Genomic DNA, 24,447 nt, shown 5'->3' with positions numbered 1-24,447 from the left:
TTATGGGGTTGTGTGTTTTTAATAAAGAAAAATAGCACAGTACTGTTAAATAAGTACAAAAACAAAATGAAAGCTAATGTAATGAAATAAACTTTTTATAATGTGTAATTAAACAAAAAGTCACACTGCATTGAGGTGCCTTGAAGTGGGGCGACCCGGTGAATTACATCAGGAGCCTGGAGTAGGTCGGGTTTGTGGGTGCAAGGGTCGGCTCCATGCTCCTTTGTGAGTTTTCATTGCATTTGTGTTTGACTGCACTGACTGTCAGCAACTGTTACGTTTTTTTTTTTTTTTTTTTTTTTTTTTTTTTTTAAAAGAACTTTACTGAAGAGGCGTCCAATTTGAAGCTCATTCGCAATTAAACTTTTTTCTCTGAACATGCACACTCACACACACACACACACACACACACACACACACACAAACAAATCGACCAAGCGACATTCGGCTAACTCGAAAAACAATGCGTTTTAGATGGGGCACTTGACTTGTAACTGCATTGTATGAGCCTTGGCTCAATAAAGGTTGGGAAACACTGATGTCATACATAAAAGCAATATAGACATAAATAAATTGCATTTCTTTAGAGTTCAAACGCCAAAAATGATCTTGAGGTCAGTCAGGGAGAGCTTGGCGATGGCACTTTCCGTTCCCGACAGCACGCTCTGGGCAAGCTGCTTCTTCTTAGCCTGCAGCCTGGAGATCTTCTGCTCCACCGTGCCCTCGCACTCGAACCTGCAAGCAACCGAGACGCTGCAGAGGCTCAATGCTAAATGCTAAGTGAGCATCCTGTTTACCTATGGATGGTGACGTCCCTCCGCTGTCCCACTCGGTAGATTCGGTCGCAGGCTTGGTCCTCCAAGGCTGGGTTCCTGTCAACAGGATGAAAATATTAATATTTTTCACACACGCACACATGATTCATTCATCTTCCGTTCCGTTTATCCTACACACACATTACATTATATTATATTATATGTAAATATATATCCACCCATCCATTTTCTGAGCCGCTCATCACAAGGGTTGCGGGAGTGCTTTTACATGATATTAATTTTTTTTTGGAAAGGGTCTGTATGTGTGTGTGTGTGTATATATATATATATATATATATATATATATATATATATATATATATATATATAACAATAATTTTATACTGTACTGAACGTTTTAGGCCACATAGAAAGTACAAAACAATTTTGTACGTACAGTAATATGGGTGTGAAAATAGTGCGTCAATATAATAGACAATCTGCTCTAACAGACGACAACTCGCCCATATTAGTCCGTCAAATCGAGGTTCCACAGTATAATCCCATAAAATGACATGACTGAAAAAAAGTTTTTTTTGCTTGTAAAAGCTCAACAAACTTCACAACTGTTTTTATCAGATTGCTTTCAAACTTGGCGGACATGTAGCAGTTGAGCTGACATCGTGCCGTGACAGTACCCTTGCTAGTGTTTTTCTTGTTCAGTGTAAATACTTGATTGAAGTAGTATTCACACAAACTGTCAATATGGACATGATAATCCTAAATTCACACCTAGAAAATCATTTTCTAAATGTGCCGTCCACTCACCAGTGCATGTCCATGAGGAAGAGGTGATTCCCGCCCACGAGGTTGAGGCCAACACCGCCGGCACAGAGAGACACCAGCATAACCTTCCACAGGAAGACAGAAAGAAACATTTGAAAAACAATAATAAGTAAAGCGGCGAGCAGCAACGAACGGGCCTTTGCACAGTCATCAAACTTCACTGCCATGCTTCGCCCACATACAATGACAAAAACTAAAATGCCTTGCAATTGAGAGTCATCCATCTGTCTAGTATACATGTTGAGGTATAGATGGGCAAAAAGCAGGGGAGTAGAGCACTTATGAAGGACCCCTGAAAATGACCAAATGAATCCTGAAAATAGCTACTTCAAGTCAAACCGGCAGACTTCCTGTCTTTTCGAGTATGGACTTTTTTGTGGGCCTGCTCATGACAAACAAGCCCACCAAATTTCAGGTTGCTAAGTGAAACTTGCTTCAGGGGCTGAAGATGGAAGATCCCCTGTAAATGGGTAAAACAACGCTCAAATTGGCACCTCAAAGCAAAATGGCCGACAGCTGTGTATTTTCAGGCACGGATTATTGAGACTTTTTGGAGGGTTTACTCATATATACCAAACTTCACGTTGCTAAGTGAAAGTGGCTTCAGGGGCTAAATTATCAACAATTGTTTTTTTTTTTTTAATGAAGGCCTGTGCAAATGGCACAAATGACCCTAGTGAGGCTAAGCGGAACGGAAGATGAAGACCCTAAAAGTTCCTGTATCTTTTTTGGGCAAAGCTTGTCAAGACTTTTTTGTGCGTTTACTCGTGACAGACATGTCCACCAATGCCATGTTACTCAGTGAAAAACTGGCTTTAGGGGCTCAATTTTCAAAAGCAAAAAAGCAGACCTTCTGGTATGGCTTCTTGTGGCTTTTTTCTTGAATTTCTGTCAGAACTGGCTTTAGGGGTGTGTTTGTGTGGCGGGGGCGGGTGTACCATATTGTTGAGTCACCTGTGGTTCTTTGGGGTTGGTGTTGAATTCCTCCACCAGGTCCATACGGCGTTTGGGGTTGACGGTCCCGTCAATGATGCCGTAGCGCAGGCCCATCTGCCGCAGGTGGAGGGCCACGATGTGGAGCAGACTAGTCCACTGGGACACAATCACACTGTTGCAACAGAGACGGTTTAATAAATCATACAAAGTAGAACACTAAAGTGGTACAATTTGGGGTTCAACCACCATTTTATGGAAAAATAGGCCTCAACAGTGGTACAGTACAAGTCTTGATTCCAAGTAACGAGCATGTGGCGCCTCAAACAAAGTTGTGAAGTCTTTCCACTTCCAGCTCCAAGACTTTGGGGTATACAGTCCCCTCCAAAAGTATTGGAGCAGCAAGGTCAATTCCTTTGTTTTTGTTATATACTTCAGACATTTGGATTTCCAATTCAAAGATGAATATGAGACAAAAGTTCAGAATTTACATCTAGATGTGTTAAAACAACTCAGGACAGAGCACCTTTTGTTTGAGCCACCCACTTTTCAATAGAGCAAAAAGTATTGAAACAGACCTTATTCAATTAATTTAAAGTGAATAACATTGAATATTTGGTGGCATAACCTTGACTTGTCGTCAAATGTCGTCAGTATACATCACAAACAAAAGGAATTGACCTTACCGTTACAATACTTTTGGAGGGGACTCTATTTTCCCTGCAAACTTTTGATACAAGTCCAAGTGACATAACTTTTAGGGCCTACGTAGACTCATGGTTACCTTTTCTGGTCGTCACCCTTTGCTCGGATCGCCTCCAGCTCAGAGACAATGGCAGAAATCTGTCAGAAAAAAATATTTTACATATATCTATATATGATTTCTTTTGTTTTTGCATGTTTGTCACACTTAAATGTTTCCCATAATCAAACAAATTAAAATATCAGTCAAAGACAACAAGTAAACAAAAAGCAGTTTTTAAAAACGAAGGTTTTTATTATTCAGGCAGAACAAAAACATCCAAACCTACATCTATAAAATGCAAAAATAGGGTTGGGCATCATTTGAATTTGAGCGATACCGGTTCCTCATGTCGATTCTGGTTCCAAACGATTCTCGATTCCGATTCTTTTTGGGGGGGTGGGTCATAAAAAGTTTGCATGGTTTAAATAAGGGGTGTCCAAATTATGAACATCCACTTTGTTAGCAGCCTGCAGTACAGACTAAAATAAACATCTGACTTAGGATTCTTAATAACCAGTCTCACTATCAAACCTATGAACTGAAAGGCAATGTGTGTGTAACTAACCCAACTGACTTAATATTAATGTTTCAGCTAAAAGTTAAATATAGCATTGTTAAAAGTTATTTGTGACCGTTTCATCACGTCAAATGGCTTATATGTGCAAGTTTTAACTTGACTTTCTGTTTTAAGCATGAAGACTTTTATTTCGAAGGGTACACACCGGAACTCAGCATTTTGGCACGAATAGTACCTTAAAATTTACACGACACCGGTAAAAACTAAAGTAAAACGAGACGGCATGCAAAAGAGTAATAAATGGACACAAATGCGCCGTAAAACGTTGATTCCTTTATCTACCCACCGATAAGGCACAAGTTTAGTGTTTGTGATACTGTGAGACGTTTATGTGAATTCAGTGAGATGTAAAGTTGCTAGTTTGACCTTTGGTGATGCTTTAGTTCAATGTTAAGCTTGTAATGTGACTGTTTCTACTTTCTTTCCCAGATGGTAAAATAATTTATATTTTATTTTTGTGTCTGTCATCAGCTCTTACGTTGGTTTGAAGACTAAAATAAATGCTAAAAACCATCAGTGCAAGATTGCAACCCACCGTTTAACTTGTTAGGCTGCCTTAATGTTGGCCTAGAGGTGTTTTATTGTTTCACACTCACTCAATTGACTTGACTCAAATTCCGCATGGTGTGGGCTGAGGCTCGGAGCAGGAGGGAGCACATGACACTTCTACACATCGCGAAAGCTTCCTTTGCACAATATAATCCAATTCCAAGTGTTGCACTGAGCCGACTGGTCATTTATTTGAACAAAGTTAAGAAACACTTTTTTTCACTGCCACCGTTGGGCACAAGCACGTCTTCGTGTGCGTTCTTCATTGGTTTTCGCCACTTTCTTCTTCGGGGTCGGTGGACTGAAGGCATCAAAACTGGGAACCAAAACGTTTTAAATTTGAACGATTCCGGGAGAACTGGAATGTTAGTCCCGGTTCCAATCAGTACTCGATTTTCGATGCCCCAGCCTAGTGAGAAAGTGATTGTCCACCATGTTAAAATAGAACTTAACTGTGGTTTATCATACCCAAGTTCAATTTCACTTGCCACACCCAGGCCTGATACTACCACACCTGTTCTCAATCTAGGAATCACTTAAATAGGACCTATCTGACAAAGTAAAATAGACCAAAAGATCCTCAAAAGCAAGACATCATGCTGAGATCTGAAGAAATTTAGGAACAAATGAGAAAGAAAGTAATTGAGATCTCTCAGTGTGGAAAAGGTTATAAAGCCATCTCTAAAGCTTTGGGACTACAGCAAACCACATTGAGAGCCATTATCCACAAATGGTGAAAACACATAACAGTGGTGAACCTTCCCAGGAGTGGCCGGCCGACCAACATTACTCCAAGAGCGCAGCAACGACTCATCCAAGAGGTCACAAAAGACACCAAAGACAACAACATCCAAAGTACTGCAGCCAGCACTTGCCTCAGTTAAGGTCAGTGTTCATGACTCCACCACTGGGCAAAAATGGCCTGCATGGCAGAGCTCCAAGACAGAAACCACCCCTGAGCAAAAATAACCTTAAGGCTTGTCTCAATTTTGCCAGAAGACATCTTGATGATCCCCAAGACTTTTGGGAAAATATTCTGTGGTCTGACGAGGCAAAAGTTTAACTTTTTGGAAGGTATTTGTCCCATTACATCTGGCTTAAATGTAACACCGCATTTGAGAAAGCATAAAATCATACCATTAGTAAAATATGGTGGTGGTAGTGTGATGGTCTGGAGTGGTTTTGCTCCTTCAGGACCTGGAAGACTTCCTGTGTTAAATGGAACCATTAATTCTGCTGTCTACCAAAAAATCCTGAAGGATAACGTCCATCTGTTCTTGATCCAAAACACACCTGCAAGTCTACCTCTGAATGGCTGAAGAAAAACAAAATTAAGACTTTGGAGTGGCCTAGTCAAAGTCCTGACCTGAATCCCATTGTGATGCTGTGGCATGACCTTAAAAAGGCAGTTCATGCTTGAAAAACCTCCAATGTGGCTAAATTACAAAAATTCTGCAAAGATGAGTGGTCCAAAATTCCTCTACAGCGCTGTAAGAGACTTATTGCAAGATATAGCAAACGCTTGAATGTAGTTGTTGCTGCCAAGGGTGGCCCAACCAGTTATTTGGTTAACGGTGCAATCACTTTTTCACCCAGGGCAATGTAGGTTTCGATTTTTTTCTCTTCCTTAATAATAAAAACCATTTAAAAAATGCATTTTGTGTTTACTTGTGTTGGCTTTGACTAATATTTGTATTTCTTTGACAATGGGAAACATTTAAGTATGACAAAGGCAAAAAAAAATTAAAAAGAAATCAGGAAGGGGGCAAACACTTTTTCACACCACTGAGACCTATAATGTGTCCTGTTATGATAGACATGTCCACCCAATTTCATGCTGATCGGGAGAAACTGGTGTCCGGAGCTGATTTTCTTCAACATCAGGGTCCCAAAGACTCCAAAAAGTTTTGTGTAGAATCTATTGCTATATTTAACAATTACTGAGATTTGTGTAGCAATTTTTCAAAACACTGTTTTGGGCAGTACTAAATTAATGTCTAGATTTATCATTGACTACCCTACATTTTTAAAACACTACTCCATATAGAGAGAGAATGTTTGCTCAATGTATGAAAAAGGTTTCTAGTTTGTGAATGTACTTGTACAGATGTCTTCTCTTGCATTCCATTTATATTATTTGTGCTTCCCGTAGCCACTATTGCTACTGAAACGATTCAAATTTCCTCATTGTGGGCCAAATAAAGGTTATCCTATATTACCAATATTTATTAATAATAATAATTTTATTCTTTCATTCATTTAACTTCGTCCTCGTTATGACGAATTAATTTCCGGTGCAGACGGAACATTTTTAACTCCAGAGCTGTATTAATTTGCCTCTCGTTTTGTTGTTCGAAGTTGGTTACTCTTCGCAAAAACGCGGTTCCAGCCAGACTGATGTGACAAGTGTACTGTATCACCAAATCACTTATTTCGGTGTTTGGCGACCCCATGTCGTGATAGCTTATTGATTAGCATGGATTTCCCGTCTTCCCCCTTGTGATAACGATAGACGTAAGAAGTGTAGCGTATTTGGCGCCATGGAGGCAATGATAAGTGACGTATAATGCGTTGACACCAGACGCAAAGAGAACTTCCGCCTCAGAGGCTCGGTAGCCAGGGGGTCGTCTTAAAATAACGTGCACCAAGCAGGCACCCGATAGTACCCAGAAAACTGGGAGGTTGTTCAATGTGGAGGCGCCGTTTTTGTGTTTTTTTTGTTTTGTTTTTTTAAATATAATGTTTATTTCATGGAATTAATTGAAGAAATTGGTACTCGGTGTTATGGCCAGAACAAGTCAGCGTTTGGTGATTTCCTTAACAAAATACATACGTTCCCTACTAACATTTGACAGCTTTGCACCAATGAGTGATTGACTTTGTTTCCCGCTGTCTGCCATGCAGTTTTGATTTCTGTTATTAATCCGTGCTCTTTTCGTCAAGTTACGAAAAATAAACGGCTCAATCTTTGTCTTGAGAGCTGCTCACCGCTCAGAAAAAGGTTTTATTTACTGTAAACTTCAAAAACATGCATCGCATATTTTAGCGATGGAAATTGAGGAATGTATCGCCAAATACCTCGTTTTACGTCGCATTTTGCAATTTCAGATATTTCGGACCCTGAACGTCTTAAAGTATGAATTCTGAAATTTGCTCAAAATGGCTGCTTCAAAACAAAAAGGCCAACTTCCTATTCAATTTGGGGCATGGGTCCTTGCGACTTTTTCGTGTATCCTATTATGATAGACCACCCAATTTCTTGTCTTTCAGTCATACTGGTGACGGGGAATGTTTTTTTTAAAAACTGTTTCTGCCTTTCCAACAAAATATGAGCCCTGGAAATAGCCCCAAATGGCTGCTTCAAACCAAAATGGCTGACTTCCTGTTCAATTTGGAGCATGAGTCCTTGAGATTTTTTGGTGTGATGTTACAATAGGCATGATCAATGAAATTTCTTGTCAATTGGTGAAACTGGTGTCAGGGGGGAAAAAAAATTCAACCTTTTTCTGCCTTTCTTAAAAGTATTAGTCTACAAATCACCCAAAATGGCTGACTTCCTCTTGAATACCAGCCATGGGTACTTGAGACTTTTTGGCGCATCTTGCTCTGATAGGCATGTCCATCCATTTTCAGGTTGCGCAGTGAAACTTGTGTCTGGGGCTGATTTATTTCTAACTTTCTGATAAAGTACAAGCCCTTGAATTTGCCCAAAATGGGTGCTTCAAACAAAAATGGCTGGCTTCCTGTTCAACTTCGAGCATGAGTCGTTGAGGGTTTTTGTGCGCGTTTGTCTGATTGACATACCCACCTAATTTGGTGTCAATCAGTGAAACTGGTGTCCAGTGCAGATTTTTTCCCCCAAACCTTTTCTGAAGTTCTGACAGCGTACGAGCCCCGGAATTGGGCCAAAATGATTGACTTCCTGTTCAATTTCAGGCATGGGTCCTTTTTTGTGCATCCTGTCATAATGGACATGTTCACCAAATTTGTGTTTATCGGTCAAACTAGTGTCGGGGGCTACAAACATTCCAATGGGCATTTAAAATGTGTGTACTGTATGTATGTGTACTGTCACAACGTTACACTACATCGGATGTGACCCTATTGCCCAACCTTGGTGCTCCTGCTGCCGTCTTCAAACAGCCGCAATGGGAAACGCATCCCGTTCAGGCCCACCGTGTCCTCGGCGGCGTCCAATGTCGAGGGTCCCGACGTGAGGGACAGAGCATTGAGCTGCTCCTCCAGGGACAGGACCACGGCATCGCCTTGCAGCTCCGAGGAGTCCAGAGTCTAAGTCAGAGACAAAGAAGTAAGGACACGCGTCGTCGTGTGCGTGCGTTTGTTTGTGTACCTTCTGGAGCAGTGACAGGTGGCAGCAGCACTGTCGCAGGCGCAGCAGTAGTGACAGGATGTGGGCGGTGCTGGGGGCCTGCTGAGGTTGCTGCCAAGAGGAGACTGGCGGGTCTGACTGGGACAAGCCAAACTCCTGCGAGACTGGTGAGGAATAATTGGAAAGGCCATTCGCGCATGTACTTAATTAAACAATTGCAGTAATTCCTCCACAATTTGTGGGGGATTGGGACTGAGCCATGCCGAAAAAACGTAAAAAGTAATTGACGACCCCAAAACTTTTTAGAATTGCTGATATAAGTACTAAACCATATACCACAAACTGATCCCAAAATACTTCGAGACCATTTCAAACTCATCCGCCAACATTACGTTTAAAAATAATAGCTTACAAATTATATTTCGAAAAAATGCACCCGCTGTGTGGCCAAGACTCCCCTTAACTTCCCCTATCAACCCAAGCTAAACATAGCTACTCCCAGTCAACAAAGCTCGTCTGTCAGTCGAAATGCTCACTTAACATACTTCCTTGACACCAATGTACTACTTTCCTGTTCGATCAAACTTTGGCGGCATTTGTGGCATCTTAGGGCATTTCAGAAAAAAAACTGCAATTCAAACCTTGAAATTGGTTCCACAGAATTTTTTTAAAATGTGAATTCATTAGCGCTCGGATTCGCCATCTAAATCCCCTATCTTTTTAGGTTCAAATGGCTTACTTGAACCAGTATCCCTTGCTGCATCGTGGCTGTGTGTCTATTTTGTACCGTCTCGGCGCCATAAAATGTGTAAATCCACATTGGCTGTAACAACTGCTTCTTCTGACCCAGCTAGTTAGGTTACCTGCTAGTTAGGAGTAGCTGGCTAGCTCTCGTCAATCATCTGCCACGATGTGTTCAATAAATCTTACATAACCTTATCCAAATAATCCGCCGCGGTCGCAGTCTGCCATGAATATTCGTGCAGCTCCTCCTCATCGGACGCTACATTCTGCAGAGATTATCGCTTCAGGGGAGACGGCTCCGTGATACGTATGATTGTTTACAGTGGCTACTGTACAACTGTGCATGGAAACAAAGGAAGTTGCCGCAAGGCTTCGCTACATTGCAGCTCTTGTCACAATAAAATCTGTACTTTCGTACCTATTCATTTAAATTTGAAAATTACGACTCGGCATTCGTTTTTTCAAGCGGACTCGCAAATGAATCCAAATTGACACTCAATCGTTCGTAGCACTATAATTCATGAATCGTGAACCACTGTACACATCTCAGTATAGAAAACAGGTCCAACACTTACATGCAGGTCTCCTTTTCATTTAACACCTTTAAACACTCACTTCCTGTTTCATCTTAAAAAAAATATATTATTTTTTTTAAAAAGTTGATCCTCACAGCGGTCGAAGGTATTGGAAGCAGAGTTGCTCCCTCGCTTTACGTCGTTCCCTTCATGCTTCTTTAGGTAGTTCTGCAGGGTAGCTCTACAACCAAAATAGAAATTTACCAGTAGTTCTGCAGGCTAGATCTATAACCAAAATAGATACCAATACCAATCAAATAATGATTTACGACAAGTTATCAAAGGCCATGCCTACCGAATGTTATATTAGTTACATGAGGTTCAAATTTGATAAAATTTATATATATATATATATATATATATATATATATATATATATATATAGTACTAGTACCAGTTTAAAGGATGCCTCAAAATGGCCAAAATGAACCTATACTGGCTTATTTAATCTAAAATGGCCAACTTTGTAAGATTAAAGTAAATTGTAGACTTCCTGTGCCTTTGCTTCATGACTTAAGACATTTTTGTGGGTATGCTCATGATAGGCATGCCTACCGAATTTCATATTGCTAAGCGGGTGAACTGGCTGAATTTTTTTAAATATTCAAAATTAGTAGCAAAACGACAAAATCTGTCGGAGTAGTTAGTCTTTGAAGGACTGCTAGAAATGGGCAAATTGACCCTAAAATGGTTGCTTCAAAACAAAATGGTAGACGTCCAGTGCTTTTTCCAGCATGACTTCTTAAAACGTTTTTGTGGGTCTACTCATGATGGACATGTCTACCCAACTTCATTGTTGCTAAGTGTAACTGGCTTTGGGGGCAGAATTTTCAAAGGATTATGACTAGAGTTTGTCTTTGTAGGACCCTTGGAAATGGCCAAACACACTCTAAAATCGTCACCTCAAGGAAAAATGTTAATTGTTGAGACGTTTTGTGGGTCATCTTGTGATTGATGCCGAAACAGAACGTATTATGTCACCTGGACTGGGCAAAGACCACATCGTAGACTGCTTGCTCGTCCTCAGACAGTTGAAGTTGATGCATCTTGCAGGTACGGTCGGGAAGCGCCACCTATTGACCAGAAGTGTACTTTTTTTGTTTTGTTTTAGCTTCTATTAAAGTTGACATCTTGCACACCGCCCGCATGAAACCCTAACGAAGTTCCACACCAATGGTTTTCCTGAAGAATCCTGCTGGTCTTTGGTGCGTCGAAGCATGAGAGTCCTGGTCAGGATGTTGAGTCGCTCCCTGCCACGCTTGGAGCCGTTGTCCACCTGCGCCTTCCATACTTTGTACTCGTCAAATGGAGAGCAACGCAGAAAGCTGCATAGGGCAGCAAAAAAACAAAACAAACATTTGATATGTTGCATTTACACTGCAACATTGCAGGAGCAATCTGGATCATATTCGAATTAAAATTTGCTTTGAAATTACAGTTTTGGATAATGGAAAAACAGCAAATTTTGCTCAAATCGGATTAGATTGGATTGTCTTGTCCACGGTGAACAAAATACAAAATGCATTATCGAGCCGAGTCGAATCCAGATTTGATCCAGATTAGACACTTGACAGTTGATACTCATCACATATCAATCAATTATGGCATTTTTTGATCGTCTTTTGCTCTCTCCCTTATCAAACCAAGTTCAACCCAAATCCAATCCAAATTGCGTATTTGACAGCCAACACTTATACTTGATCGAAGAACATTAATTATTTGTTTTGGACTCAAATTCCTGAAAAATCTAGATCAGATCCGGAATACAACTTGCTTTGACATTACAGTGCTGGACTGTGTAAACAATTTTTTTCACATTGGATTATTGCCGGCTTGTTTGTGTGCATCTTGTCCAATGTGAACAAAGGTAAACAGCAGGTTTGAACCAAATTTAATCCATATTTACCATCAGACACTTCCACTCCCTTGATATGTATATCGGATAACACATGGTAGATTGACATTTCACAGAGAGATGTGTTTTTATATCTGTTAGGCATGTAAAAAATAAAGGGACTCTTTAAATTGTGCTTGAAGGAGGTAATAATGAAGATTAGTTTTACTTGAGCAGGGAGTACATGTCCAGCAGGTTGTTCTGGATGGGCGTGCCGGTCATGGCCCAGCGGGCGGATGCCCTCAGCTGGCACACGGCCATGGACTGCTGCACCTTGGGGTTTTTGATGTTGTGCGCCTCATCCAGGATCACCCTGGCCCACGCCACACACAGGAGGGGTCCACCGCCCGCCGCTGCTGGCTGAGGAAGCACACGTGGTGATAATTAACATGTTATAACGTCACCATTCACGACGGATAACAACTCAAAGAACATAATCGGTCTATAAATTGTAGGTGGTCTTTGAATGACCCATGAAATGACCCCCAAAAAAAATATAGTGCCACCAGAAAGTATTCGCACCACTTAGTTTTATACATTTTGCTGTTACAGACTTAATCGAAAGATGATTTGAGTATATCTTTCTTAAAAATAAAATCTACATAAAATATCCCATAATGACAAAAACATATTTTCAGACATTTGTGTCAATTTCTAAAACATTTAAACATAATGGGTACATAAGTATTCCCACCGTTTGCGATGACACTCAAACTTAAGCTCAGGTGCATCTGATTTCCACTGATCATCCTTAAGATGCTTCTACAACTTGAATAGAGTCCACCTGTGGTAAATTCAGTTGTTTGAACATCATTTGGAATGGCCCACACCTGTCTATATAAGGTCTATATATAGTTGGCAGTGCATATCAGAGCAGAAACCAAGCAATGAAGTCTAAGGAATTGTCTGCAGACCTCTGAGACCGGATTGTGTCAAGCCACAAATCTGGGGAAGGATGCAAAAGAATTTCAGCAGCACTGAAGGTCCCAAAAAGCACTGTGTTCTCGATTATTCGGAAATGGAAGTAGTTTGGAACCACCAGGAACGTTCCTAGATCTGGCTGTCCCACCAAGCAGAATAACCGGGCCAGGCCGCTTGGAGTTTTCCAAAAGCAAGCCCGTCCAGCAGGGGACCCAACCAGGGGTACGCCAGAGACCCCCCAGGACCCAGGGAGGTCCTGAGCCCGACCAAGGTGCCCCGACCAGTCCCAAAGGACCACTGCCCAGACAGTGTTGTAACTGAACGAGTTCAATGAATGAAAGTAAATGAACTAGTTCACACTGTATTTTGTGTGAACGTGAACTGAACTTACTACATGTCTGCCTGATGAATGTAATTGAGATTGCGCTCATTCTGGCGTCAAAGAACGGTTTTCGAACGAAAGTTCATTTTCATTCAAGAGTGCCAGGTTTTGTGACGGACTTCCAGGACAAACCTGTTTGAACACACGAGGCTTCATATGTCGCCAGATAAACGGTGTATTTGGCAAATTCAGTGTGGCCACTGCCCCCTTTCATGGCAGGCATGTCGCAGCTGCGCGAGAACGCATGGTCCCTTCAGCGACACTGTACAAATGGGAGAGAATGTCCTCTTCAGTGGTTCTTTTGTAATAGTTTATAATTGTAAAAATTGATGACAAGAAAAATTGTATCAGAATGTTTTAGTTAAAACGCTATATGATCACACTGCATGATAATATGGAATTTATTTTGTTTTGCGATATAAGAATAGATCAAATAAAACATGTTATTAATATAGTCAGGCAGAGCTGCGAGAATGTAAAGTTATCAATGTCCTTTCACCATCGTTCCTGTCATACTGTTACGTGTTTTTGTTTGCACATTAAGGACAAAAGTCCTGTTTTTTTTAGTTTAGTTTAGTCTTTTAGTTTATCATTTTACAAAAGACCATTCAGGCAACATGTTTTTCCTCAAGTTTTTGAGATTGTAGGGTGCAGCTGGCTATGCGTGTGGACCGAATGTGTGGCAACAATGGGAAAGAAAATGCCAGTATTTTAAGAGGAATAGCCCGTCAGCAACATATTGAGAAAAAACAAAAAAGAACTATGTACTAGTTTATTTTTGGAATGGTGAACTGAACTTTGAACAGGTTCGTGTAGAAAATGAACTTTCCCAACACTGGATGCAGTCCTCAAGCAATTTAGAGCAATTTAAAATGATTAATGGTGCAATGATCTGGTACAGTGATGATTGCGCAAATGGTGCAGAGAGTAGTAATCCACAACAATACGCAAGTAGTGCAGCGTAATAAAACTGAGTGCACAAATAACGTAGAAGTGTACCGACAGAGTCAAATATTTAAGAGATTGACGGCAAGAGGAAAGAAGCTGTTGGAACGTCTGCTGGTTTTAGTTTGCATTGTTCGATAGCGTCTACCTGAGGGAATGAGCTGAAATAGGTGGTGACCAAGATGTGGAGGGTCCAAAAGGATGTTGTATACCCTTGTCTTAGTTCTGGCAGCGTGCAAGTCCTCAAGAGTGGGTAGGTGGGTTCCGATAATTTTTCAGCAGTCTTGACTGTCCATTGCAGTCTGATTTTGTCCTCCTTTGTGGCAGCACCAAATCAGACTGATGGAGGAACACAGAACCGATTCAATGACTGCTGTGTAAAACTGCCTCAACAGCGCCTGTGACGGCCATGCTTCCTCAGAAGCCCCAGGAAGTACAACCTCTGCTGGGTCTTTTTGAGGATCCTCACTAGGTTTGCGGGGGTGCTGGAGCCTATCCCAGATAAATGTGGGTGAGAGGCAGGGTACACCTTCAACTGGACATAACCATTCACACTCACAATCACAGCTATGGGCAATTTAGACTCTTCAATTAACCTATCATGCATGTTTTTGGAATGTGGGAGGAAACCGGAGGACCCGGAGAAAACCCACGCAGGCATGGAGAGAAAATGCAAAACCCTCCCAGGCAAGGTCAGATTTGAACCCAGGTCCTCAGATGCACTAACCAGTCGCCCACTGTGCTGCCGACACAAAAGAATTAAATACTGAAAAATACAGCAAGGTGTTAGAGGAGCTGACAGGCTTAATCAGCATTCTATCATCTCTAGTAGTGGGTTGGGTAAAAATATATTTTTAATATTGTTGTTTTAACTCAAGGCACCAATGTACTTAAATGTTAAATATTTCACCCACCGCATCGTTGGCTTCCTTATTGGGTTTGTCTGCCTCTTTATGGCCAGGCGCTTCCCTGGACACCAAACTGTAAGTGGTCACCACCACGTCGTGATCAGCAAGCCTGACGGATCACATGGGAATAAGGATTTGTTTGCAATTTGACTCACAATTTTGTGAGTCAAATTGTATTGATGCTGTGTGTGTGTCTACGTGTGCGTGTGTGTGTGTGTGTGTATGTGTATGTGAGAGAGAGAGCTCACACTCTGGGGTTCTTGATGCGGTCGGGTCCATGGTACAAGTACACACTGAGCCTGGCCACCTTGACATGTCGCTCGATCTCCTTCTTCCAGTGGTGGAGCAGCGAGGCCGGGCAGATAACCAGGGTGGCCTTGGAAATCACCGATCGGCAATCTAGGTGAGATTTTTCAAGCATTAAATAGTCAAATATAATATGAAACAATTATGCTCAATGAATTTATATTTAAAAAAAAACTAAACTAAACTTTTTTTCACGACCAATCTCTTTTATTAACTTTGTAATCATTTAATGGCATTTCTTTATTTAATGACTTGTTTTCTATTTATTTAATGGCCTTTTTTTTTTTCTCTATGTGCCCTGCGATTGGCTGGCGACCGGTTAAGGGTGTACCCCGCCTCCTGCCCGAAGATGGGTCGGACAGGCTAGCCCAGCTATCTAGGCGACCCTAGTGAGGTGAAGAGGTAAAGAAGATGGATGGATGGATGGAATTTTGAATTATGTAACGGCATTTTTTTAATTTAATGGATTTCTTTTTATTTATTTAATGACATTCTTAAAAGGTCCCCTTCCACCACTGTTTTTCCGTTTAATTTTAATAATCTTTGATGCCCTTTTGTCGGGTTAGCATGATAATTTTGGATGGAAATGCCCAACATATCCTTTTTGAAGCCATTCTAGTTGGTATTTTCTGCCTGGCAGTCGAGACGGTCAGATTTCTCATTATTTTGCGACATGTAAATGAGCTTTGCTCTCATTGGATCGCTCATCTTCCCCAATTTAAAATATGGGAAACAGCTTGGCTCTGATTGGTCCATATCACAGCGTCTGCTTGGGGAAGCCAAGCATTCATCGCAACGTCGCATCCTTTGACTCAACGTTCAGACTTGTGTTCCTCGTAAAAGTTTGATTGTGGGGTTATTTATACACACTGAAAGGCATTGATTTTTTGCTCCCCTCCGCCCCGTGACCCTCACGGCCGGTAACCGTCCAAGTTATTATTGTGACGCACAATTCACCAAGCACTGGCTTCGATTCAAAAGGGACAACAAAAAAAATAAATTGTAGAATCATCACATACAAGGGGCCACCTACGTCACATCGAAGCGACGGTTCTGTTGTTGTAATACTGAATTTCAGCGTAGGGGGCCGACAGAACTAATGTATTGTCGGTTTAAACAGTGATGCACTGAAATTTTGTCCGACAAAATGTTTTGGGCCGAAAAACACAACCCCTTGGTACTGGTATATTTTTATACAATTTGAAAGATTGTTTTCATTTTCCTACTACCTATTGTATGTACAGTGGGCTTGGAAAGTATTCAGACCCCCTTAAATTTTTCACTCTGTTATATTGCAGCAATTTGCTAAAATCATTTAAGTTAATGTACACACAGCACCCCATATTGACAGGAAAAACAGAATTGTTGAAATGCTATCTAGGTGACCCTAGTGAGGTGAGGCGGTAAAGAAGATGGATGGATGGATGGATGGAATTTTGAATTATGTAACGGCATTTTATGGATTTGTTTTTATTTATTTAATGACATTCTTAAAGGTCCCCTTCCACCACTGTTTTTCCGTTTAATTTTAATAATCTTTGATGTCCTTTTATCGGGTTAGCATGATAGCAGTTCAGGGTGTGCCTGGCCTTTCGCCCAAAGTCACGCCCGCAACCCTAGTGAGGATAGCGGTACAGAAAATAGAAAATAGATGGATGGAAGTTACCAGTTCTTGAGAGCCAACCCTCCTGCTTCTTCAGCTCCTCCTCTTTCTCCTCCTCCTTTTTCTTTTGCCCTTCCTCTTTAGCCTTCACCTTTGCATTGATCTTCTGGGCCAGTATGAGCGCGATCATGGTGAGCGTTTTTCCCAGACCCATGTCGTCCGCTGGGGTGACAAATACAGCACATGTTAAAGACAAATTAATTTCATATTAAAAACACTTACTTTTCCCCCTTACCCAAAATGCCTCCGCATGGATTCTGGGCTTCCCTCCAGAGCAGCCAGGCCAGAGCCCTTTTTTGGTGCGCCAACAGTGACACCTTGAGTCCCTTGGGGTCCAACGCCTCGGTGTCGGCGGCCGGGCACGACTCCAGTGATGTGTGCAGGTGATCGATGGCCTCATACGTGGCGTTCTTCACTGCCAGCAGACGGTTGTCCGTCATGCGGCCGCCGTAGAAGGCCTGGTGCTCTATAACACGTTCACATTTTGGGACCATTTTCAACTAAAAGTTGAAAGAAGATTAAGTTTTTTTTCTTTTTAAACTTGGCTTCATTTATTTACATTGAAATAGTTTTACTATTTTTTTTTAGATTTCTTTCATATACATTTAAATTGTCTTTATTTAATTGGCATTAGTCAATTTGTTTTAATTTAAATTGGCTTTGTTTTATTCATTTTAATATAAATTAGCATTAATCATAAACTGTCTTAATTAAATTTGGTTAAATGTAAGTTTACTTTATTTAAATTGGCTTAGTTGAATTTTTTCAAATTTTAATTGACTTAGTTTCATTTTAATCATCTTTATTAAAGTGACTTATTCTTCTTAAATTGGCTTTACATTTTAATTGGCTTTATTTAAATTCTGATCGGATTCACTTAATTTAAAGCTTACATTTACATGTTAATCGGTTTATTTAATTTAAATAGGCCTTAATTTTTTTTTTAAATTTTGATTTTATTGAAAGCCAATTCAATAGATAAAATGTGAGTTATAAAGTAAATATAAATGTGGGATTATTTTTTAAATTGCCTAATAATTACATGACATACATACATGACATGGTTTATTAATGATTATACTCAGACTTTGCATTTTGTAATTATCTAATGATAAATTATCAATAATACATAGTGGTACAAAGCAGTGATGGCTGCAGGAGCTATACCTTCATATCTTTAAAGAAATCAAAACTTTTGATGAAATTTCGACCTCGAAAAGTACCAGCACTGAACTATTGAATAATACTTATTAAGCAAGCCCATGTTACCACATATTGCAGGAATGAGGTTATTTTTCCACCAGATGGCATCCCAGTAGCATGATACACATGGACATCGGAAAATCATATGGCACCTAATCTTTCCACCAGAAATGCTTAACAAGTTGCTGTACATATGGTCCATATAGTTCATGACTGATTTATATTTCTCACTACCTTTTTAATTATGAAATGGAATTTTTATCCATTTAATGGATTTATTTTAAAAATTTAATGACACTGCAATATTTAAATTAAATTTGTAATTATTTAATGACACTATTGAATGGATTATTTTCATTTTATGGCATTTGCTTCTATTTAATAGACTTTTTAAAATTATTATTTAAACGTTCCAGGCCATAATTTTTTTCCAACTCATAATCAATGTCCTTTCATGGGATTTACAAGATAATTTGGGTTGGAAATACCTAGAATACCCTTTTTCAAGCTATTCTAGTTCTTTGGTGCTTGGCAATTGTGATGGATGGTTTCTCATTAATATTTGATATGTAAATAAGCATTGATTTGATTGGATCACTATATTCTTAAATATGGAAAACAGCTATCACGCATCTCTTGGCTTGTGGTGGACAAGCGATCATTGCGACATCGCGTTTGGATCCGTCGATGTCTTTCTATCATTGTTCAGCAGAATTCACAAAACGCAGAGCTGCCAACCTAAGAAAATTCACTTTCATAACAATTTGTCTGAATTTCCGTTTTTTCAAAATTTTGTCAAGTTATGGCTTCAATATTTGTCATTTTAATGTTATTACATCAACCTTGTATTGGTGGACGCAGTTAACAAATATCTCTCTATGGATTATTTCACCTTTGCCATATCTGTTTTCAACCCTTTGTGCATATTTTGTACACACATTAAAACAAATAATAATGAAAAAATTGTACATGACATCCTTGGCATAGGTAACGTACTTACCTCCATACATCTGTGAGAATCCCTGGCTGTGTTGGAGGTGGGGACCTGGGGCGGGAGGGGCCGGGATCAGGATGGTGCCCCCCGGGCGGCTGAAAGGGTTCACTACCTGGCTGGTGGGTGGCGTCTCGTCTGTGGGAGCGAGGTTGAGGGACTCCAGTGCCGCCTCCAGCTCCCGTACCCGAGTCCTCAAACGCTCACCTTTGTCGGGCAACGCTTCCAGGTTCACCACCGAAAGGGTGGCCTTGAACACACCACATGACAGCGTCAAGGTACAGTTGGCAAAGAAAAGAAATATGAAAATAATTGTCTTCTTAATTTGACACACCACACGGAAGTGTGTTAAAAAATAAATAAATACAGCGAATAAATAAATAAATAAATAAGAAAAGAAAAGAAATAAATAAAATGAGGCTTCACTCTTCTGCCTTCCCTGGGACATGCGTGCACTCACAGCGGACAACTAGGTGCTCTAAAGCAGCCACACCAGCCCAAAGCCCTGGTCCCAGTGACACACTTGGCCCCCCGTTTTAGACGTGACCAAAAATGACACTCATTCATAGTGAACAACAGTTCAATGCTATATCGCCACAATTGAGTCTTTGCACGTTTTCAGCAATTATCTTCAAACACGTTTTTAGAAACAAATCTCTAAATTTCCTTTGCAGGGTCTTTCTGTTGTGCGAGGTGGCAGAGGTGTGGCATTATTTACATGATACGCACACAGTGTGACTGAGCATCACATGGGCTATATTTTGGAATGTGGATTATTTCTAGTCTTTCAGTTTATTTCTGCAAGGTGGTGGTCATGATTAATTGGCGAGAGGAGGGATCGGCTTAGTCATGATGCCTACATACTGCCCGTGCATTCCTGAGAATGCTGTGGATTTTTTTAATGGATTAATTCTAGTATTTCTCTTCTATAATTTACAGTGGCAGAGGAGGTACGATATCACTTATATAACACGCTGGCTCACCTTTTCCTGCTGGAGCTGAATAGACAGCATCGTGTGCATCCCCTGGGGGTCCCTCAGTGGACCTTTCACATTGGAGGCAGGCTGAAAGCCAGGGTAGGCGGTCAGGGGCTTCTGGATGGCGGTGGTAGGGGCCTTAGGCGTCTTTTGAGGGGGCTTCACAGACACCAGCACTACGTCCTCATCATCATCGTGGTACTGTTTGGTTTGACGGGTTCTCCACTGCTTGTTGTTATCAGAAACTCTGGAGGCAACCATTTCACTTTTGGGCGCAGACGTAGAGGGGCTCGCTCTGGCAGAACCTCTGGAGGCAACCATTTCGCTTTTGGCCACAGACGTAGAGGCATTTGCCATTGGTACAGAACCTTTGGAGGCGGCCATGTTGCTTTCGGTTGGAGATGTTACTATAGGACCTTTGCAGGTGACCATTTCGCATTTGGGCACAAACATGGAAAGACTGGAGGTGGTCGGGTCGCTTTTGGGTTCAGAGACAGAGACTTCGATGGTGGCCATGGCATTTTTGGGCACAGGCATGGGGACTCCGGAGGTGGCTATGCCGTTCTTGGGCGTAGAGTGGGAGACACTCGCTGTTTCCACAGAACCTTCGGAGGTGGCCTTGTCGCTTTTGGGCACAGACAGGGAGACGGCCGAGGTGGCCATGTCGCTTTTGGGTACAAACGTGCTCGGAGGAGGTGTTTTATCCACAGATTTCTTCTTCAACGTTATTCCTGCTGGAAGATGTTTACCTCTGTATGTGTCAGCTATGAGGGTCTGACCTTCCCCCTCATCATCTTTTTCTTCTTCTCCTGTAGGTTTCTTCTCTCTGTTGTCCTTACCCTGACTCTCTCCTTGCATCTTCCGACACTCTGATTCTTGGTCCGCTTTTTCCAGAGCCTTGAAGGGGTTTCGCACTGGTGGTAGGCAGGAGGCTTGTGCCCGTTTTTCACACTTTTTCTCTTCCTTCTCCGGCTGTAAAACGATGACAGACATTGGCAACATTTAGCATTTGCAAGCATTTTTCTTTACTTTTTTGGATCGAAGTTTATGCATGACAAGAATTCAAGCACTTTTAAAGAATGCAAGGCAAACTTTCAAAGAGAAGTCACATTAATTATGCGACATGTACACAAAGCATGTGCGTATGACCGAGCATGCAGCTTATTTTGTTTTTCCTCCATGGATCATTTCTAAGCATTTATTTTATTTATATTGTGCATGTTAGAGTAAATGGCACATATGCTCTTACCACAGTCCAGGGCACATTTCCACACCATCGCTGCCCTGCTTTTTTACCCACAATGCACCTGTAGTACAACCTGATGCATAAAAAAGGCATATAAAAACATTATATAAAGACAGAGGTGGCAAAAATATTGTTTAATTAAGCAGAAGTACAGATATTCAGTAAACAAAACCAAAAAAAAAAGGAGCAATGAATTGATAGGAAAAATGTTTAAACAACAGAAGCTGGTGGTTTTTAGGCTGGCACAAAAAGACATTCGCCACGAGTCACTGTTGGAGCCAACATCCTCAAAAATTCTCTTAAATAAGGCCACAGATAGGGAATATCTTGCATCTCTGAAGCTGTGGCCGTCATTGTTAACGTGTCATTGTTAATGCACCCTGATTTGGTTAATTTTCCTAAAGTTTTCTAAAAACAGGCTGCCACCTACAACTCCATCACAGAACTTCAGGAGTACACAGAGACTGTTACTGCCTACATCAGTAGGATGGATGTATGGATGATGTCACCATCACTAAGTCCATCACTGTCCATGCCAATCAGAAGCCAAGGCTGTCAGGGGAGGTCTACAGACTACTGAAGATCCGTAACGTGGCTTTAAGGTCTGGGGATGAGGATGGCCTGAGGACAGCCAGGGCCAATCTGTCTCGTGGCATCAGGGAGGCCAAGAGGGAGTACTCCAGGAAGATCGCCCACTGCTTCAGTGACAGCAGGAGTCTGTGGCGAGGTATTCAGACCATTACAGACTATAAAACCCTCACTCACCACAGAACTGCGACAGCTCCACCTCCCTGCTAAATGAGCTAAATGACTTCTTTGTTCGCTTTGATGCACACAACAACACCCCTGCACACGAGACTCCACCCCCTCCTGACACTGACCCGGTACAGCGTGAAAAGACCTCTCGACAGGATCAACACACGAAAAACCCCGGGCCCAGATAACATACCTGGTCGTGTTCTGACGGACTGTGCAGCTGAACTCACAGATGTCTTCACGGACATCTTCAACACCTCCTTGAGTCAGGGTGTTGTCCCCACGTGCTTCAAAGCCACCACCATCATCCCGGTCCCAAATAAGTCGTCTCCCTCCTGCCTCAATGACTACCGTCCGGTAGCACTCACTCCCATTCTGATGAAGTACTTCGAGCGGCTAATAATGCACCACATCAAACCCCTTCCAGTTTGCATATCGGTCCAACCGGTCAACCTATGACCCAGTCTCCACCGCCCTCCACTCTGCCCTCACACACCTGGACTCATATGTCAGAATGCTGTTCATAGACCAGCTCAGCATTCAATACCATCATCACTAAACAACTGATCTACAAACTGGACCAGCTGGGGCTCAACACTTCGATGTGCAACTGGCTGCTGGACTTTCTCACAGGGAGACCGCAGGCAGTACGGGACGGCTCTGAGCTAGAGCCCCGACTCCCATCAGGTGCTCGTTCTACAGAGGGACCATAGAGAGCATCTTGACCAACTGCATCACTGTGATGTACGGAGCCTGCACCGCATCCTGCCGCAATACTCACCATCGCATAGTGAGGGCAGCTGAGAAGGTCATCGGAACCTCTCTTCCCTCCCTGCAGGACATTTACAGCACCCGCCTTACCCGCAAAGCCCTCCGCATTGCGGGGGATGCCACCCATCCGTCACACAGCCTCTTCAGTCTGCGGGCCAGGACTAGTCGACTCAAAGAGAGTTTTATTCATCAGGCTGCCAGGAAGCTGAACTCTCTGCCCCTCTGCCCCCTATACTGCTTCTGTCCTCTGCCCACCTGAGCTCTTGACGCCCCGCAAACATCTAGCTGCACGCACACACACACACACAACCAGACTCAGGGTCGCACTAGCCACTTTAGCAGCCTTGGGGTTTTGTCATCTAATTTATAAATATCTTATTTGCCTTGGTTCTCTGATCTTGACTATGTTGCACACGTCACCTGACCTTTGATATTTGCACATTCAATTAATACTTTTTACACTGTATATACAATAGTTTATTTAGCTTTTATATTGATGTTATTTGTACTGTCTTTTGTAGCACTTGAGTTTTGTCATTTCAGTCCTCTGTATGGGTTACGCATATTAAAGAATTGACAATAAAAGTACCTTGAACCTTAAATGTCACATTTTTTCTTTGAATTTGAACCGTGTTGCCACCCACAAGCAATGTCTCCCTGTGTGGCCGCACATGCCGCACATACCGCACGTGCCAGAAAACCAGCACTGCACCCACCTGTTGCACTGTTGCTGCTGGTTGGAGGTCAACGCTTGGAGCTCCACCATGGAGTCTTCATGCTGGAGGCAGTGAGATGGAGAGATGCTGAGGGTGAGGAGTGTGGATGTATCATGAATAACTCATTTAATTGAAAGTGTCACAAAAAACTGAAGAGACACACCAAAACAGACCTGGCCGCTTTGCTGAAGTCACAGCCACGCTTGTCCACACACACGTAGAAACTTCTGCCTTTGGTAGGTCCATCTTTAACGCCTGTCTTTAGCATACACGCGCCACCTGAAAGACAACACAAAGCCCCGTAAATGTGATCTTAAGAAGGACGTACATATTTCGAGTAGCCTAAAAAAAAGCTAATTATTTCCCGATTAATACGTATTTTAACGACTTACCGTGGACATCACATGTAACTTTGTCCATAACTGACCTAAGGTATCCTCGAGTGCTTCCTGGAAAGGAAATTTCCCATATTCGTGTCTTCATGCAGGCATTTTCGGATCGACCAATCACAGCCAGCCTTCGACAAACAGGATTTTCGGTGTACGCGTTTCAGAATACAAGTCATGCATCAAATTCCGGCAAACTATATCGTCGATTTTGCTGAAGGTCCCCCCCCAAAAAAAACGGCATTCTATAATCCTTTATATGCTTTAAAGTTGATTTAAACCTGGCTTTCTGGTTAATTACAGGTATTTGTAGAATTATGTGGCCTTA

At 41.7% G+C, this 24,447-nt stretch overlaps 1 protein-coding gene across 4 annotated transcripts; it reads right to left on the bottom strand.

Annotated features, from left to right (window-relative positions):
* On the bottom strand, window positions 1–24,270 carry ttf2 (transcription termination factor, RNA polymerase II). 4 transcript variants are annotated; one of them, XM_061792194.1, is made up of 21 exons: window positions 24,126–24,269; window positions 23,907–24,012; window positions 23,734–23,820; window positions 21,494–21,563; window positions 20,251–21,216; window positions 19,277–19,517; window positions 17,309–17,539; window positions 17,077–17,235; window positions 15,353–15,503; window positions 15,111–15,213; window positions 12,118–12,308; window positions 11,226–11,379; window positions 11,036–11,127; window positions 10,150–10,235; window positions 8,757–8,899; window positions 8,519–8,695; window positions 3,319–3,377; window positions 2,556–2,709; window positions 1,584–1,666; window positions 798–872; window positions 1–735 (listed from the first exon to the last, which is right to left on the bottom strand). In XM_061792194.1, exons 1-21 carry the CDS (start codon window positions 24,214–24,216, stop codon window positions 591–593), a joined length of 3,564 nt encoding a protein of 1,187 aa, XP_061648178.1. In that variant the 5' UTR covers window positions 24,217–24,269; the 3' UTR covers window positions 1–590. The 4 variants fall into 4 exon arrangements, 3 of the variants coding, with proteins under 3 accessions (XP_061648178.1, XP_061648179.1, XP_061648180.1); XM_061792195.1 differs by having other exon boundaries at window positions 23,734–23,795; XM_061792196.1 differs by lacking the exon at window positions 21,494–21,563.
* Between the last annotated feature and the right edge of the window lie 177 nt (window positions 24,271–24,447).

Source organism: Phyllopteryx taeniolatus, chromosome 12, assembly GCF_024500385.1.
Source record: "Phyllopteryx taeniolatus isolate TA_2022b chromosome 12, UOR_Ptae_1.2, whole genome shotgun sequence".
In the NCBI taxonomy this organism is placed as follows: domain Eukaryota; kingdom Metazoa; phylum Chordata; class Actinopteri; order Syngnathiformes; family Syngnathidae; genus Phyllopteryx; species Phyllopteryx taeniolatus.
This window is presented reverse-complemented; position numbering and strand designations above follow the sequence as displayed.